Below are 18,715 nucleotides of genomic sequence, written 5' to 3' on the forward strand. Positions count from 1 at the left end.
TCCTGCTAAACAGCCAAGAGAAAATTGGTTTTGGAAAAAGCTGCGAATAAAAAAGCCAATTATTATTATAAAATTTAAACTATAAAAAGTCAAATCTTGCTAATTCCCCAACATTACCCACCCAAGCTTTAACATGTGAACGTGTCGTTTCTGCCTTTTCACTGATGCCAGGTTGAACAACTAATTTGAATGAATGTTGCATTAAGGTGATGAAAAGTCGGAAAACGTGACATTTAAAGACGCAGGTACTGCTGCACGCCCAACGCCGCCCTGCCACAGATTAAGTTTCTCATTAAAGCTTGAGTATGCAATGGTTAAAAAAAGAAAGCTAGAATATATATGAAATCAGTCACCTTTCCTGAGAGCTCCTTCCAAAGCTACGCCTCTAAAACGCACCAGTATGGTTCTTGTTTGACTTTCTCTGTCCAGCCGCATTTTTATTTCTCCTGCCTCCTGCTGTCATGCTACAAGGTTTTAGATGCTGCTCTTTATCAGCCAATCCTGTTGTCTGCTGACGTCCTTTCACTCACAGATACACTACAGTCAGTTGCGACGCCGGTACTGAGTGCACGGCAGGGTCCGCGTTGGTAAGGTAATACAGGAGGAGGTAGTAGTTCTGACAATTACAGCTGAGCTATTCGGCCCACCCCTTTCAGTCGTAATTATATGATTAGCTAACCTTAAAAAACCATTTTTTAAAAATTCACCCAAGCTTATTGATGTGAATTTATGGTGTGTTCACACCAGACGCGTTTTGAGCGTTTTTGGTGCTCAAAACGCTTGCCGCTGGTCACTAAACTGTCACTTTTGTGTCCAACGCCCAAGACACTCCTGTCGCATTTGCCGCTTGTCGGGAGCGAGTGGCAAACTCGGCGGAAAAGAGCGGGAGGAAAGGCGAAGCTTTTCTTCTGGTCAGTTTGAATGATGGCAGATGCAGTAGAGAGCGCGGCATGGCTTTATTTTATAAATAAAGTTCGAGAACATCGTCGTTGGGCTAGGCAAGGTGTCATGATAATAAAAATGTGAATAGTCATAGATGACTGGCTTTGCACATACCGAAACGATTAGCTTATCCTCCATTTTCGACTTCCTCCCGCTGAAAAATTAGCCGTGACGTAAAGCGCTCTGATTGGTTGACGCCTTGCGTCAAGCGGCAAAAGTTCGGATTTTCCATCTCTGGCCTTTGCAGTGCATCATGCCGCCGCGGCAAATTCTGAAAACGTGCTGCGAGAAAGCTTGACGCGCCTCCACATAGACTTTACACGTAAACCTGATGCTCTTGACGCTCAAAACGCGTTTGGTGTCATAAACTAAATTTCACACCGTGAAACCCATCTGAGATACTCTGCCATCAAGTATGAAATCGCAGGGTCAGTTTAGGCATTGCACACAGACACTACCTCGACACAATCCATCTTGTTTTATGAAAGTGAAAAGCACAAACTACATTAAATCAAGAAAAAAAAAAAACTTTGATACATTTCTACAAACTTCCCCCTTTAAAAAACATTAAGATTTTAAAAATGAGGCATTTAAAAACATGTGGATTGTAACAGGGAAGTGAGTTTTGCAGGTTTCAGTCGTCAGATGGAACAAGATAAGAGAGATTTTCCTCACAGCGGAGTATTTCCTTATTATCAGGAACATGTTCAAGAAAACACACCTGAGCCCCGACGGTAACGGCAAAGTGTCGGCGAGTTTCTTTTTAAATCTCCGCCTGCCACAGATGACGGAGGAAAAGCTCAAGTTGGCTGGTTTGAAGGCAATTAAAGGTTTAAACTGTGGGAGACAGGGAGTGTTCATCATGGTTACACTGCTGGTGTATCCAGCAACTGTGTGTGTGTGTGTGTGTGTGTGTGTGTGTGTGTGTGTGTGTGTGTGTGTGTGTGTGTGTGTGTGTGTGTGTGTGTGTGTGTGTGTGTGTGTGTGTGTGTGTGTGTGTGTGTGTGACGAGGCTTACTACCTCTCTTCATCGTCATCATCTTGTTTTCTGCAGCACAACTAGCAAACAGATGTGCTAGCAAGGATTTATTTAGCTTCCAGTACAGCTTTGTGATATTGAGTCAGGATGAAATGTTTGAAATGCACCATAAACTGTTGAGTTCAGCGAGTTTCCTGGAGATTCATGTGGTCCTAAAGAGCAGATGTGCTGCAGAAGTGATGAGCTTCATGTCTCTTCTCTGACAACACCGATGAAGAGAACTTTATCAACTCTGATCTCAGCACTGAAGCAGATGCGAATTGTGATTTCTTGTGATTTTATAAGTGTTTTTCTGATCTTATCAAAAGATCTATTGGCTTACATGAAATACTGCAGGATTACACATTTTTAAATGAATGCATCATCCTTCTCTTGGCCTCAGTCTTGTCAACAGATCCACGTCTTTTTTTCGCCTCTTTTCTCACTCTTTACTACCGCCGTCTCTTTCTCCATCCCTCACCTACACAAGGCCACGTCACTTAAAAATGTCTGTCATTTCCTGCAGCATCTGTCACAATCTCACTCACACCAGCTCGATGCCCAGCAGCCGTTTGTCATCCAGCATAAAGCTGATGCAGCCTGCTGGTCAGCGCCGGTACTGCAGGAGGCTTCTTAGACACTTTTAGTTTACTTTTCTTTCCTAACAATTCCCTCTTTTGGCTGCTGGTGGGGGGGCGGGGAGACAAGGACAGGGAAGGCTGGACATTTTACCATGTCCCTATGTCAACTGGCTTCATTTTTTCCTGCTGCCTGTGTAGTTTGCACATAAAAAGGGGGAAAATGCATCTGCAAATACTTTTATTCCAGTTCTCTAAAACGGCAGATTCAGCCTGGATTTATTTGTAAAGCAGAGATTCACTGAGGGGGTTTTTATGATACAAGTTTGTGCTGAGACATTTTCATGTGACAGTATGCAGCGTTCTCCCCCCATAAAACAAATAATCAGTCATAATTTGAAATGCTACACTTTAAAAGGAAACAGTCCAACAAGGCCGACAACTTGAGACAAGCACAGCTCGTTGGTCCATTATGACGAAGTGGAGACGTGTAGACCTTGAAGGACTGTCGAATGCAAAAGTCAGAGTGTGGACCATCAGTATTTGTAGCATTAGCTTGAACTGACGGTGAAAGTTCACTCCTCCGGAGCTGCTGCTAAGCAGTACTTGTTTAGTTTTCTGTCAGAATTCCTTCTGATGAGCAAAACGAGCGAACCCTGACATCTCTCTAGTGGATGAGACACTGATTACTCATCAGAACTTCACTTAACCTGATATTAAAAGAAATAAAAATCCCCTCTGAAGGGCAGGAATTTCTGTAGATGATGTGATTGCCTTTTATTGATAAAGCGGCAGTTCTGTAGAGCTGAAATGAAATGTTTTTACTGAGTTACAGGTCCCATATCATGTTAAATTCAGTCGTCCATGTAGGCTATGGATGAGGCCCAACGCAAGAAAATTTGGTCACCTCTTAACTAGTTTGCCCCAGTGTTCAGTAGCGGTGGGAAAATCGAATTGAAAAATTTAAATTCTGGATTTTTTTGGCTTCACAATTTCAAAATCGTTTTTTTTTTTTTTTCTTTCTTTTTTTTAATGTTGATTCCCCCCCCCCCCCCCCCCCCCCCCCCCCAAAATAAATAAATATAATCCATTCCAAAATTTTGGTCATTTTTATATTGATCTTTTACTGCTCTTCTTGGGCATTATAGCAACACAACGATGATCTGGATACTGTGCTGTTTTTCCTAATTGAAATCAAGAAAAATGACGTGCAAAAAAAAAAAAAAAAAAAGTTTTATACATTATTTTTGCTTTTAATCTACAAAAATCAAAGAACTGTGAAAATCCGCAATTTAAATTGAATTGAATTGGGACAAAAGCATTTTGTCACAGCCTTAGTGTTCAGCCAGTGTGTGCTCAAACGGGTGAGTGTGCGATCTTCCTGTTAGCGACATCAAAAAAGGAAATAACTTCTTTAAAATGAATGATTTGCACATGTGGACTTTTTAAACAAATTGGTTTTTATTTAGTTATCCCTGTCATTTATTTAACTTCTTTTTTTGTTTTAAAAAAAAAAAAAAGTCCTGTTGTGTGTGTGTGTGTGTGTGTGTGTGTGTGTGTGTGTGTGTGTGTGTGTGTGTTAAAGCTGAAGTGAAACTGCAGTGCAGGAGCGGCACCCAGGACGTCTGGATTTAAAAATTCCCAGTTTGTAACCACGTCGTCTCCTCTTCATGTCATCACAAACAGGAAACAAGCAGAAGTGGGTTCCTCTAATGATCGATGTGAAGTCCGAGGGTCCCAGGGAGCGCTCGGCCTCCAGGAACAACAGCAGGCAGAACGAAAGCCCCCGGCTTCCTCCCAACGCCAGGAACGACCTCAGAGGTCAGTCTGTGATGTCATCGCTGAGAGACTGTGCAGCTGCAGGCTGTCGCCGCCGAACTGTGAAATAAAAAAAGTAGTTGGAGGAGCTGGTTGAGACTGTGCACATGACTCAGAAGCAGGATGTGGAGAGGTGTGTGTGTGTTGTTGCACACACGTGCATTTGCTGCTGAACTTCTGCTTTGTTGGCTGTTTTTTTTATTTAGATGAGCTCCAGTTAAAGTTTGTGGTTTTTCACATTCAGTGTGAAAATAAAGAGTTTTGTTTGCTGAGAAGAGTAAAGTCGATACATGGGAAAGTGTGTGTGTTTTCCTCCGCAGACTGGCATAGTCAAAAGTACGAGCGCGAGTGGCGCGATGACCACGACGAGGTGTCCAGCGTGAAGAGTGAGGGGGCGCCGTTCCGCGGAGGATTCAGAGGTCGCGGACGTGGAAGAGGAAGAGGCCGGGGACGAGGCAGAGGTGGTGGCAGAGGTGTGTTTTTATTTATTTATTTATTTTTACCTTCAAATGAACATAAAAACTGAATTTTACTGCATATTTCCTGTATTTTGGAGCAAAAAAGACTCATTTTTGTCAACGTGCATGGTTTGGACTGAAGGAGGACGTTGACTGTTTCACCACCAGTCAGTCTGGTGACGTGGTTTTTACGTCCTTGTTTGTTGCTGACATTTAAAATGTTTGCAGCTACATTTATTACTGTTGTGCTTGAAGCAGGTGGTATAAACTTGTTTGTATTGGTGTGCAAAAATACCAGTAATCATTTGGAAACTTGAACTGGTGTGGAAATAAAAGAACGCTGCAACCGGTTGTTTTTGTGAAGATAAAGCGTCTCCCTGCTCTGGTCCTTAACAGAAGCTCAGAATACCGTGACAATGTTTCGGATATGTGTTTGATGAGACGTTTAGGTTACATCCACAAAGATGGAAACAAAATTAAATGAAATTAAAAACACTTTATTAATCCCCAAAGGGAAATTCAATATTGTAGTATATAATAATAATTAATTTGAGGAGGTCTTGTTCCGGAGACTGATGGCTGCTGGCAGGAATGATCTTCTGTATCTTTCAGTCTTACATCGGACCTGAAGAAGCCTCTCTCTGAACACACTTTATTTCTTCACTGTGTTGTGGAGAGGGTGTGAAGAATCCTCCATCATCTTCATCAGCTTATGCAGCATTCTTCTTTGGACAATCAGCTCCAGCGGCTCCAGAGTTACTCCAAGCACAGAAGAAGCTTTCTGGATCAGTTTGTTGATTCTCTTCAAGTCTCTGGTTCTGATGCTACTACCCCAGCTGCAAAGCTGACTGCACTCTCCACAACAGACTTACAGAAGATATGCAACATCTTGGTGCAGACATTAAACCATCTCAGCTTCCTTAAGAAGTACAGTCTGCTCTGACCTTTCTTGTAGATGTAGTCAGTGTTGCATTTCCAAAAATGTGTTCATAAAAGGTTTTCTGTGACGATGCAATAGATTTAAGAAGTGTGTGCGTCCGCACTGGGACCAGCCCCCAGCGAGAACTGGAGTCACGTTGATTATCAGCGTAACACACAGCAGGTGGGCTGTCATGACCACTGAAGACATTATTAAACTCCTTTTTTCTGCGAGTGCTGGGAGCTCCCGACCCCTGTCCTGGTAAAACGCGCTGCTGTGCTCTTTGACGTGCAGATTACTGTAGTTTATAGTCGACCTTTTTAGTGCGAGTCAGTGACATTTGTTGCTAACAGCTGCATGTCGTAATGGCATTTGTTCATGGGAGGAAGATGAGACTGTTTGTCATATCTGAGACAGTTGATTATGATGCAGTTATAATGCCCACACACACACACACCAAAGTTGTTCTATACCAAAACCACAAATAAGTCCCATAGAGTAAAGCCTGTTACATACTCCACGAGAAGCGAGAACTTTTTTCTTGTTCTCGAGGCTCCGAGAAGAAAATGACGTCATTTTGTTCTCGCTGACGTGTTTGAAGACAGTTCTCGACACATCGAACAGGCAGAACTTTTTTCTTGCGGGGCTGCGAGAAGTATCGTGTGATTGGTCGGACATTGGAGGTGGGCGTGGTTAACACAGAGAAAGCATGAAGCAGAATTGCTGCTTCCTTGTTTTGCTGTTGCCGGCAAAACAGATTGTTTTGATAAAACAGCTGATGGAGGTGGTGAGAAAGTAGGAACATTTTTACATTAAAACACTCGGACCCAGCCGCGTGCACGACCCGTCCTGCCGCGGACGAAGATGCTCGTTAAATATGAAACTAAAAAACTCGGAGAGCGGAAACCTCCACCAAGCACAATGTTTAAGAATCCTTTTAAACAATTCCTGGATCCAAACGGTGATCCTGATCACCACCAGAATTTAATCAGTTCTTCATTTTTACATTTGCAACAACTCTTGAAATATTTATGAAAATCCCTCCGTAACCTTTTAAGTTATCCTGAGCAAAAAGATGCCGGGGAAAACAACCTCCTCGGCGGTGGTAACAACCGAGTTCATTGCACATGAAAGCAGACATCGCCCCCCTGCAGAGATCCCTCCTCGCTGCAGACCTGCTTCTCGTGGAGTATGTATGGACGAACAAGACATTTTATTTTGTTCTTGCAGCCTCGAGAACAAGAACTCAGTTCTTGATTCTCGTGGAGTATGTAACAGGCTTTATCCATTTCGTGTCTTGTCTTAGCCATGTCGTGTCTTGTCTTAGCTAAGTCGCGTCTCATCTTAGCCAAATCGCGTCATGTCACGTCTTAGCCAAGTCGCGTCACATCTTAGCCAAGTCACGTCTCGTCACGTCTTAGCCAAGTCACGTCTCGTCTTAGCCAAGTCGTGTCACGTCTTAGCCAAGTCACGTCTCGTCACGTCTTAGCCAAGTCACGTCTCGTCACGTCTTAGCCAAGTCACGTCTCGTCTTAGCCAAGTCACGTCTCGTCTTAGCCAAGTCACGTCTCGTCACGTCTTAGCCAAGTCGCGTCACATCTTAGCCAAGTCACGTCTCGTCACGTCTTAGCCAAGTCACGTCTCGTCTTAGCCAAGTCGTGTCACGTCTTAGCCAAGTCACGTCTCGTCACGTCTTAGCCAAGTCACGTCTCGTCACGTCTTAGCCAAGTCACGCCTCGTCACGTCTTAGCCAAGTCACGTCTCGTCTTAGCCTCGTCTCCACGTCTCGTGGAGTATGTAACAGGCTTAAGACTCAGACATGAAGAAGTCAGTGACACGCCTGCTGTAGAAGTGATGAGCTGTTCATGTCTCTTCTCTGACTGTCTGTGGAGACGACTAACATCTCTGATCTCAGCATTAAAGTAGGTTTCTGGTTAATTCTCTTCTAGATGAATTCAGAAGGTTGGATTGATCTTTGGAAGGTAAACAGCTGGTTTGCTTTTCCTTAAACCTGCTGTCTAAAGATCCACCGTGAGCTGATGAGCCGGGTCATGGTTTAATCCAATCAACTTTATTTATAAATCACATCTTGGCTCCAGTGTTGTTGCACATCAACATAAATAATGGGTTGTTATTGGACTTCCTCTGTGTGTTCTTTCCTGCTTATTGATTTGCATGTGGAGCGCAGCAACACCCCCTTTCCTTCTTATTGTGTGGGTGTGTGTGTGGTTACATTTGAACCTCATCTGCTCCTGTACTGACTGGTTGGAGACCCTGATGGGGCCCCACTGAGCCCTGCAACATGCCATCGCGTCCAGAGTTTGGGTATGAGGGAAAAGCTCGGATCAGGCAGGAGAAGCAGCTTTCCCTACAGTCCTGTTTACTTTGGCAGAACTCCTCTGAGCTTCACTTATTTTCCCCTCCATCTCTCCCCCTCCAGATTTATTTACACCCTGTGTGTTTTCCTGCTTCCTAACTCGCCTCTGCAGAGTGTGAAGGATAAAAAGCAACTATATCTTCTAAACTTTAGAAGAAGGTAGGAGAGTGTTGCAGAGGAAAGAATCCAGACACTGCAGGAGGGAGTGTTTTAGTTTGAACTTTTCTGCATGGTATGTCGCTAATTTTAAGCAGCCTTGCAGTCAGACCGGCTTGTAGATGATCTTTGTTTTACTTTTGCTTTCACTTAAGGCGGTCTGTCAGAATTTACAGTGGCAACGATTTAAGTTTACACACTTCTATCATTTATTTTTGTCCTGAAGAGCTTGTGAATACGACACCAAACAGGATGTTTTTGTGAATGAAATCTTTTAACACTTTGTTTCTATTGTATTTGGATTTTCTTCTCAAGTGGTAGTCTGGATAAAATAAGGTAAAGAAATATATTGAATACATTGATAATGAGTAAATAGATAATCTGTAAGTAAATACAGTCGTGCTCATATTTATTCATACCCTTTCATTAAAGAAGGAAAAAAAACAGCGGCCTGTATAATAAGCTGAAATTGACTAAATTAATAATAAATAAAAATTTTATGAAAATCATTAATTATTTTCTAATTCTAGTTCAATAGAAATATTTTTTTTTTAAAAGCAAACAAACAAGATAATTTATTACATATTACATCACTCATAAACTAATATTTAGTTGAACAATCCTTTAATGTTTCCACTCCAGTCAGGTGTTTTCTGTTCCTCTCAGTCAGACTTCTGCACCTGTTGACAGGTATTTTGTCCCACTGTTCAACAGAAAAGTGCTCCAATTTGTCCAGGTCCAATTTGTTTGTTTGGTTTTTTTTTTCTTTCTTTTTTCTTCAACTCAATTAAATGAAAAAACAGTGTCTTATATTATTAAATCATATTTTTGCTAATTTTTAGTTATTGTTCCTTTTTTAAGTCTCCAGTTATTTGAGTGACTGTTGTAAATTCAGCCTTTTCTTTAATGAAAGGGGATGAACACATATGAGCACAGCTGTATAAGAAGTGAAAAATAAAAATAAGTCAGTGTAGTATGTTTTAGCAGTTTCTGGTGAGGTGAACCAGAAGAATGATGCACAGGCTTCTTTAAATATTGTGGCCTGTGTGACCTTCATCCTGTGTTGGTCTAAAATACTCTGCAGTGTGTAGTCACAGCAGCGTCTTCACTTAGAGGACAAATACAAAAAAAAACATCAGGAGTACTGAAAGAAACAGTAAAACCAAACAAGTGTCTGAGTTAGATGTGGTTTGAGCTGCAGATGATGAGGTTGAATCAGAGTAACACTCGTCCAGACATATAACATTAGGAAATTGGCATCTTTAATACAAATTAAATATGAATTAACTACAGAGTGATTATATCATTAAAAGATATGAGGTGAATAGTTTTTTTTTTTTTTTTTTTTTTTTTAAAGCAGTTTATATTATATTTTATGATTAATTTTAGGGGTGGGATAATCCAATCAAAAAATCCTATCGGCGTTTTTTTGCTTCACAATTTTAAAACTGATTTTTATTTTTTTTTTAAATCTATTTTTCAAACAAATAAAAATAATCAATTTTTTATTTTTTTACTTGTCTTCTCAGGCATTATAGCAGCAGAATGAAAATCTGAGTTTTTTTTCCCTAACTGAAATCAAGAAAAATGACGAGCAAAAAAAGTTTTGTACATTTTGTTTTTAGTCTACAAAAATCAGCAATATTGAAAAATTCTAATAATTGCAATTTAAATTGGATTTGTGCCCAAAAAAAATCGGAATCGAATCGGGACAAAAGGCCCTAATTAATTTGTGTGTATTACTACTGTGTCCTGTTTAAGATTTATCTAATGGAATTTAATGTGTATTACTCTTTTTTTTTTTTATTGCTTTGAAAGTGTTACGGTGTGTTTGATATGAGAGTATTGGACCAGTTAAACGCTCAACTTCTTCAAAAACCCTTTTCAAACTTAAGAAGCTTGTTTTGTTTGTTGCAACCAATAATTTTTCTTTTAAAATTTTTTATTTTTTTTTAATTCTTAGTTTGAAATAAATTTTCATAAAAAAAAAATAAATAAAAAAAAAGAAGTTGATTTTAGGAGATCTGAATGAGTCAGGAAACTGACTAAACGGTTGTTTTTTATTTCCTCCCATGAAGGACACTATGACTACCACTACGGCTACAAGTCGTTCGATGTGAAAGATGGACCTCACAGCCAGAAGTTCAACGCCTCCGTTACTTACTACTACGACAACATGAGCAGCAACGACCTTTACTCTGTCGATCAGGACCTGCTGAAAGACTACATCAAGAGGCAGATGTGAGTGAACTTCTCTCCTACAGGAGTGATGGTGACTGATGAGGGATGGGTGAATCAGCTCTAAATGCAGATGTGCTGTAGATGTGATGAGCTCATCATGTCTCTTCTCTGACTGAATATCACTGGAGATACTTTTCACAACTCTGATCTCAGCACTGAAGCAAACTAAAACAGAATTAAACTTGTGACGACACAAGATGTGAAGCAGCAACGCTTTTTAACTCATCAAGCTTTCTCAGCTGAATAGACAAATTCAGTGTTTGAATCATTTTAAAGGACAGAAAAAGGCTATTCAGACTCCAGAGAGAGGCTTTTTAGGTTTCCCTGTAGTGTTTCAGTGCACATATTAGAGGATTATTCTTTCATGTACTTGTCTACATTATCATAAAACATGTTTAATAGTCTCTTGTATTGGATCTAGTCTTAAATGCAAACAACTTCTCAGTCTTTCTTTAAATTAAATGTTTTTTTCCTCCTGCTTGTCATCTGGTACATTGCTAGCACACCTTTTGAACCAGATGTTGCAATTAACCGTGTGTTTAGCCGCAGAGAGGCCCAGTGATGGTACTTAATACAGTATTAACTCACAGTTTTTTGTCCGGCTAGGAAAGGAGAAGGCGGTTGTTTAAATGACCAGTAAGACATGGAGATGCTTTTGGGTGAGGAACATTTTTAAGAAGCAGGGAAAAAGTCCTGTTGTCTTCACTTAAAGGTCTAAAGGTCTTAATATCACTAGCCCTGTCACAATAAGCAATAAGTCAATTAATCGCGGGATAAGAAAAAATGTGCGCTGCATTTGTTTTAAGACAACATTAACTAAACATGGTAATACAACAAGCTTACATCTGCACTGAAAACACAATCATCAACGGCAGTTTTCCCAGCTGGGAAAAAGACCTTAAACAGGCTAGCTCCATTTTCCCGACAGTCCACGATCACTGAGGTGTTTAACTGAAAGATTAAACACAAACAAGACAGTGCAACATGGTGTGCACTCAGACAGCGTGGTTGGTAAAGCCATGCTGCCCTTTAAGGTTGTTAAAAAGGCGACATTTAGAAAAATGGTGCAAACATTTCACAGCCAGTATGAATTGCCTGGATGAACATACATGTTACATACAGCAATTCCACAACTTTAAATATGTTGATCTTTGAAAGGGTGTACTTGCATTATTATGGCATTATTGTTATTTTATTAAAAATGGTCTCAAAATGACAACAATAATCGCTTTGCGCAATATTATCGTGTATCGCAATAATTTCTGAGACAATTAATTGCATGGCAAAATTTGTTACCAGGACAGGCCTTAGTATCACTGTAACCTGCATGGCTGAGAATTTCCACCAGCAACATTAAAATAAACCCCTGCGACATATCTCTGAGCTCCTCGGTAAGAAACCTGTTTTTTGGTTTTTTTTTGATCAGCAGGAAATCGTGTTTCTGTTCATGCTTGTTTTGTGACTGATGATGTCTCACTGGCATGTTTTAAATCTGACCGGACTGAAAAATCGCCCTCATTTTTAAACTCGCCGCCATTTAAATTCCTTTCACAATAGGGCAAAATAAATTAAATCACTGTGTTCCCGAAAGTCTTCTGGCGCTCACGGTTCAAGAATTATTTTGATACGACTTTTTGTTCGTGAACAGCGGTCGGTTGTTAGAGGGCTTCATTCATTTCCTATTCATTTCTGTGCTGTATCTGTGTCAGTTTGAGTGAGATGGCAGTTACAAAGTGTCCCCGTTGCCAGGACGACGTTAACGAGCGGGAGCCGGTTTGTGTGGACGACTGGAATCACGCACACACATGCCCATATACAGTAATATACAGTGGTTCAGAGGAACAGGATGCAGCTATTGATCTATTCACACTGTTTATTGGTTTTTCACTGACACCACTCAATAACTGCTTTTATACAGTATTAGCAGATGCGTGCGTTAGCGCGCCTTTCCTTTCTCTCTTGTCCTCTTTCAGAGGATGAATTTCACTCATTAACTGCTGTCAGTGAGAAGTTACAGACGCTTCTCCTCTTTTTTTTACAGACACACACACACACACACACACACACACACACACACACACACACACACACACACACACATAAACACCAACACACACTTACACTCCTACAAACATACTACATACATTAATGCCAAAGCTCACCTACACCTCTCCATACACACATACACCTACACCCCTGTACACAGACTCTCTCTCTCTCTCTCTCTTATATACACACTATACATCATACCTGTGTACTTGTCAGTCTTTTCAAACCTCCTCCCTCACACACAGTCGGACATTTGCTTTACTGCCACCTCTCCCATACACAAGCTGAGTATTTGTAAAACATCCACACTAAACATCATACTGTAGGTGTGTACTGTTCACAGCCTCTCACTCACACTCATTAGGACATTTGCCACACACACTGGGGAGGCGGGCAGCTTCATTGGCACCCATCAAAATTTCTTCAGAAATTTTCTAGTTATTTAATTATTAGGAGGTTTATGTTGTTTCCTGCTGAATGAAAGAGAGACTTTTTTTTTAAATTTTCATCTATTTATTTCTAAACGAATCAAATAACCAAGTTGAAGTAAAATCATTGCGGTGGCTACATGATAGTTGTGAACAAGAGTAGAGTTGTTTCAGTCATTGTTGAATATTATAGTGACCTTAATCATATTGTCACTTTAAGACAGTCATGCATTCATTCCAGTGTTTTTTTTAAAAAAAATTATGATCAAATTTTAGAGTGGTCATTTAAAATTTAAAAAAGAAAGACAGAAAAGAAGAAATAAAATTGCAGATGCAGTTTTGATCAACAGGCTGTTATTTGCAACATTCATCACAGGGTGGAGCAAGTTCACTGAGATGTTTTTCTAATGCAGAGTTCCCCGTTTTCATCTTCTTTTTGGTCACGAATGTCTCTTCTGTCTCGTCTGCCTCCTCCCTTCACCTGCATCTTTTCTTTGCATCTGTCTACAAGTAAACAGCAGCATCGGTTTGGTACGGATGATGTTGACCCCATGTTTCTCTTCCCTCTCCAGAGAGTACTACTTCAGCCTGGACAACCTGGAGCGGGACTTTTTCTTGCGGAGAAAGATGGATTCTGAGGGCTTCCTGCCCATCGGACTCATAGCCAGCTTCCACAGAGTGCAGGCCCTCACCACCGACGTCAACCTCATTCTGGAGGCAAGCAGACTTCACGCTCAACGTAGAAGAATAATCTGCCTTCATTGTTTATAAAGTCACCCTTAAGCAGATGGATTCATTCATTTTTCTGAAGAATAAGAATAAAAGTTCACTAAATGACTTCTGTCAAAAGCTAAAATACTTTTCTAAGCAAATGCATAGAAAGCAGGAGCGCTTTAACCTCTTTTTATTTAGACTTAATTTGATATCAGCTTCACTTTTCTGTCCAAAACCAGAGGAGGCCTCAAGCTTGTCCACTGTCTCTACATTCAGGTGTCGATGCAGAATAAACAAACCATATATAACATGTTCATTAGCGAGTGTTGGCTCAGCTGGATGTCATTACCTTTGGACGGGACCAGCTGCTCCCCTGTTTCCAGGTGTAATTTTAAGCTGATTTAACAGACCTCTTGCAGGGTTTCATATTGATGTTGATGGCAAATTTATGCAGAGCACACAAGTTAAGCAACAGGGGTCAAACCAAGATGTGGTACAGCTAAAAATGATTGATGGCTCCATGTAATTAATATAACATTATCAGAGGTGAAACAACCCTGTTAATCTGCTCTTTCTCATTTCAAACACGTCCATTTTCTTGTATTTGCTGTTAAAAATGCAGATGCATTATGGCTAGAATGATCATTTTTCATTTGCTCAAACACCCCCGGTCCAGTCATCTGCTGCACTTCTCTTGATTATCTCTAAAAACTTGCTAAACATTAAATAGCATCAGAAGAAAAAAGCTAAATTTGCCCACATCAAAGCGCTTTGTTTCCTCTTGATATCCACCAAAGAAGAGATAAATAAACAGCATATAAACTTTTTACAGTAACTAATATTTTGCGCCAAATAGCAATATTGAAAAAAAAATAGTCCCATCCTCTTCTTATTTCTGATATTACCGTCATGGTTTCTGGTGTTGTATTTCCATTTCCACACACAGGCTGACTGATATTTTCTCTCTGCTGTCAGGCTTTGAAAGACAGTAAAGAAGTGGAGGTGATCAATATGAAGATCCGTCGGAAGGTGGATCCTGAGAAGTGGCCTCTGCCAGGCCTCACCGTTCCCAATCACACACACACCGACTTCTCCCAGCTCATCAACTGTCCGGAGTTTGTTCCAAGACAGATGTCGGAGGAGCCCAGAGGTGAGCATCAGGAGGGAAAAAGTGACTTGTTGATGCAAAGTTGACTCATTTTTTCTAAATAAACTGTTTAAATTCACCAACTTGTCCTGCATCACAATGTTGTTTCGAACGTCCCACAGGAAATGGTTTACCCGGCGCATCAGGGTCGCATCAGACCAAGACTGAAGCAGATATCTCCAACCTCAAAACAATGCCCAAGGGCCTCTCGGCCAGTCTGCCTGATCTGGACTCAGAGTCCTGGATCGAGGTGAAGAAGCGACCCCGACCTTCCCCAGCCAGACCCAAGGTCAGCTCAGAGAAGGTAAAAAGTTTTCATCTTCTTTGCAACATTTACTCTGGTTTTAGTTTCAATCATAAAGCCACGCCGTTTCATGTTCCAGCCGTGTCACGTCACGTCCCAGCCGTGTCATGTCACGTCTTAGCCTAGTCACGTCTTGTCTTAGCCACGTCTTGTCTTAGCCGAGTCACGTCACGTCTTAGCCAAGTCACGTCTCGTCTTAGCCAAGTCACGTCTCGTCTTAGCCAGGTCACGTCTCGTCTTAGCCAGGTCACGTCTCGTCTTAGCCAGGTCACGTCTCGTCTTAGCCAGGTCACGTCTCGTCTTAGCCAAGTCACGTCTCGTCTTAGCCAGGTCACGTCTCGTCTTAGCCAGGTCACGTCTCGTCTTTGCCAGGTCACGTCTCGTCTTTGCCAGGTCACGTCTCGTCTTAGCCAGGTCACGTCTCGTCTTAGCCAGGTCACGTCTCGTCTTAGCCAGGTCACGTCTCGTCTTGTCTTTGCCAAGTCTCGTCACGTCTTGTCTTTGCCAAGTCTCGTCACGTCTTAGCCAAGTCTCGTCACGTCTTAGCCAAGTCTCGTCACGTCTTAGCCAAGTCTCGTCACGTCTTAGCCAAGTCTCGTCACGTCTTAGCCATGTCGTGTCTTGTCTTAGCCATGTCGTGTCTTGTCTTAGCCATGTCGTGTCTTGTCTTAGCCATGTCGCGTCTTGTCTTAGCCATGTCACGTCTCGTCTTTGCTATGTCGTGTCTCATCTTAGCCATGTCGCGTCTTGTCTCAGCCAAGTCACGTCTAGTCACGTCTAAAGCCTGTTACATACTCCACGAGAAGCGAGAACTTCTTTCTTGTTCTCGAGGCTCCGAGAAGAAAATGACGTCATTTTGTTCTCGCGGACGTGTTTGAGGGCAGTTCTTGACACACCGGGCTGGCAGAACTTTTTACTTGCGGGGCTGCGAGAAGTATCGTGTGATTGGTCGGACATGTGAGGTGGGCATGGTTAACACGGAAAAAGCAGGAAGCGGAATTGCTGCTTCTGTGTGTTTGCTGTTGCTGGCAAAATGGATTGTTTTGATAAAACAGCTGGTGGAGGTGGTGACAAAGTACGAACATTTTTACATGTGGCAATAAAACACTCGGACCCAGCCACGTGCACAACCCGCCCCGCCGCAGATGAAGCTGCTCATTAAATATGAAACTAGAAACTCGGAGAGCGGAAACCTCCACCAAGCACAATGTTTAAGAATGCTTTTAAAACATTCCTGAATCCAAACGGTGATCCTGATCACCACCAGAATTTAATCAGTTCTTCATTTTTACATTTGCAACAACTCTTGAAATATTTATAAAATCCCTCCATAACCTTTTAAGTTATCTTAAGCAAAAAGACGCCGGGGAAAACAACCTCCGCGGCCGAGGTAACAACCGGGTTCTCTGCACATAAAGCAGACATCGCCCCCAGCAGTGATCCCTTCCCGCTGCACACGTGCTTCTCGTGTAGTATGTATGGACCTGCCGAACAAGACGTTTTTTCTTGTTCTTGCAGCCTCGAGAACAAGAACTCAGTTCTTGCTTCTCGTGGAGTATGTAACAGGCTTTATCCATTTCGTGTCTTGTCTTAGCCATGTCGTGTCTTGTCTTAGCCATGTCGTGTCTTGTCTTAGCCATGTCGTGTCTTGTCTTAGCCAAGTCGCGTCTCATCTTAGCCAAATCGCGTCATGTCACGTCTTAGCCAAGTCGCGTCACATCTTAGCCAAGTCACGTCTCGTCACGTCTTAGCCAAGTCACGTCTCGTCACGTCTTAGCTATGTCACGTCTCGTCACGTCTTAGCCAAGTCACGTCTCGTCTTAGCCAAGTCGTGTCACGTCTTAGCCAAGTCGTGTCACGTCTTAGCCAAGTCACGTCTCGTCACGTCTTAGCCAAGTCACGTCTCGTCTTAGCCAAGTCTCGTCACGTCTTAGCCAAGTCACGTCTCGTCACGTCTTAGCCAAGTCACGTCTCGTCACGTCTTAGCCAAGTCACGTCTCGTCACGTCTTAGCCAAGTCACGTCTCGTCTTAGCCAAGTCGTGTCACGTCTTAGCCAAATCGCGTCATGTCACGTCTTAGCCAAGTCGCGTCACGTCTTAGCCAAGTCACGTCTCGTCACGTCTTAGCTATGTCACGTCTCGTCACGTCTTAGCCAAGTCACGTCTCGTCACGTCTTAGCCAAGTCACGTCTCGTCTTAGCCAAGTCACGTCACGTCTTAGCCATGTCACGTCTCGTCACGTCTTAGCCATGTCACGTCTCGTCACGTCTTAGCCAAGTCACCTCTCGTCTTAGCCAAGTCACGTCACGTCTTAGCCAAGTCACGTCTCGTCACGTCTTAGCCAAGTCACGTCTCGTCACGCCTTAGCCATGTCACGTCTCGTCACGTCTTAGCCAAGTCACGTCTCGTCTTAGCCAGGTCACGTCTCGTCACGTCTTAGCCGTGTCACATCTTGTCTTAGCCAAGTCACGTCACATCTTAGCCATGTCATGTCCCAGCCATGTAACGTCACTTCATGTCTTTTGTCATGTCATTTCCCAGCCATGTCATATCATGTCTAAGCTGTTTCATCAATTTTTTAACAAGAAGCCAAGAAGTTTTAATTTTATCCGGTAAACATTGACCGTTGCCTCATCTTTCATCCCTGCACATCTCTTCCACGTCCTCTTCCTGTGGTTGGTTGACTGATGAAGGCCCCCTCATTACAGCAGCAGCAGAGGGAAAAGGATGATTTGGTTCGATCCCCGATTCCCCAGCCTGGCTCTTCACCCCTACCTGCCACCCCAGGGAATAAGGTGAGGAAGATTAGAGGCTTTATTGACAGCAAGGTAACAATAAAGCCACTCACCAAAAGGTCTCAGGGGAAACATCTGAACGCCGTTTTCAGACACTGCAGTCTACATTAATAACTTGATGGGTTTGTGTAGGTTAGAATGTTCAGACTATCTGCCATGGAGACATAGAAGTCACTGTTTACTTGTAAAATCAGCCTTTTGTATGAGAGTGGATATCATTGTGGTCCTGTAAATGGTCACAATATTTTTTGCTTAATGAGTGGAGAATTGAATTTTTATTAACCTTGCTTTTAAAATGCATACATGTTGGTCAGACTGTTCTCAAACCAGATGGACATCCTGAGTTACAGTTTAGTATCATTCCTGCAAGTCTACTTTCCGCTGGATGCAAAGAGCATTTTCAGATAGATTCCTTTGCCAACTAACACATGAACCCAACAAACTAGTTCATCTCATCGCAACGTGTCCTTTCACCTGTCATTAAAGTTGTAGGATCAGAGGAGGCGTCACATTAGCTTGGTGGCATTGGTGTGATGTTTCTGCAGTCGTGCATGGTGTTTGTGCGATGGCTGCATGATGTTTAAATTTTGACTTACGTTGTTAGTCTGTTTCAGTGCTGAATGTTTACTTTATAATTCCACTGTGTGCTTGTTGCATAATTAACGCAACATCATAACATGATATAGTCATGATGCCAGCTTGATGCAGCAAAACGCACACAAGGCACATTGACACCGTGTGTCATGCTACTTCCTGTACCATCTCATTAGG

The 18,715-nt window shown here is 42.1% G+C and overlaps 1 protein-coding gene across 3 annotated transcripts in view; it reads left to right on the forward strand.

The window, feature by feature from the left end:
- Positions 1 to 18,715, forward strand: part of larp1 (La ribonucleoprotein 1, translational regulator) — a 70,494-nt gene that overhangs the window by 40,559 nt on the left and 11,220 nt on the right. For 2 of the 3 annotated variants that reach the window (XM_079247512.1, XM_079247514.1), the window contains 7 exons: positions 4,225 to 4,359; positions 4,677 to 4,829; positions 10,345 to 10,507; positions 13,557 to 13,701; positions 14,674 to 14,848; positions 14,968 to 15,149; positions 17,843 to 17,944. In XM_079247512.1, the coding sequence (XP_079103638.1) occupies positions 4,225 to 4,359; positions 4,677 to 4,829; positions 10,345 to 10,507; positions 13,557 to 13,701; positions 14,674 to 14,848; positions 14,968 to 15,149; positions 17,843 to 17,944 (1,055 nt within the window). The remainder of the gene's footprint in view (positions 1 to 4,224; positions 4,360 to 4,676; positions 4,830 to 10,344; positions 10,508 to 13,556; positions 13,702 to 14,673; positions 14,849 to 14,967; positions 15,150 to 17,842; positions 17,945 to 18,715) is intronic. The other variant, XM_079247513.1, reaches the window with a different exon arrangement.

The sequence above is a fragment of the Telmatherina bonti genome (genome assembly GCF_933228915.1).
Source record: "Telmatherina bonti genome assembly, chromosome: 10".
NCBI lineage: Eukaryota > Metazoa > Chordata > Actinopteri > Atheriniformes > Telmatherinidae > Telmatherina > Telmatherina bonti.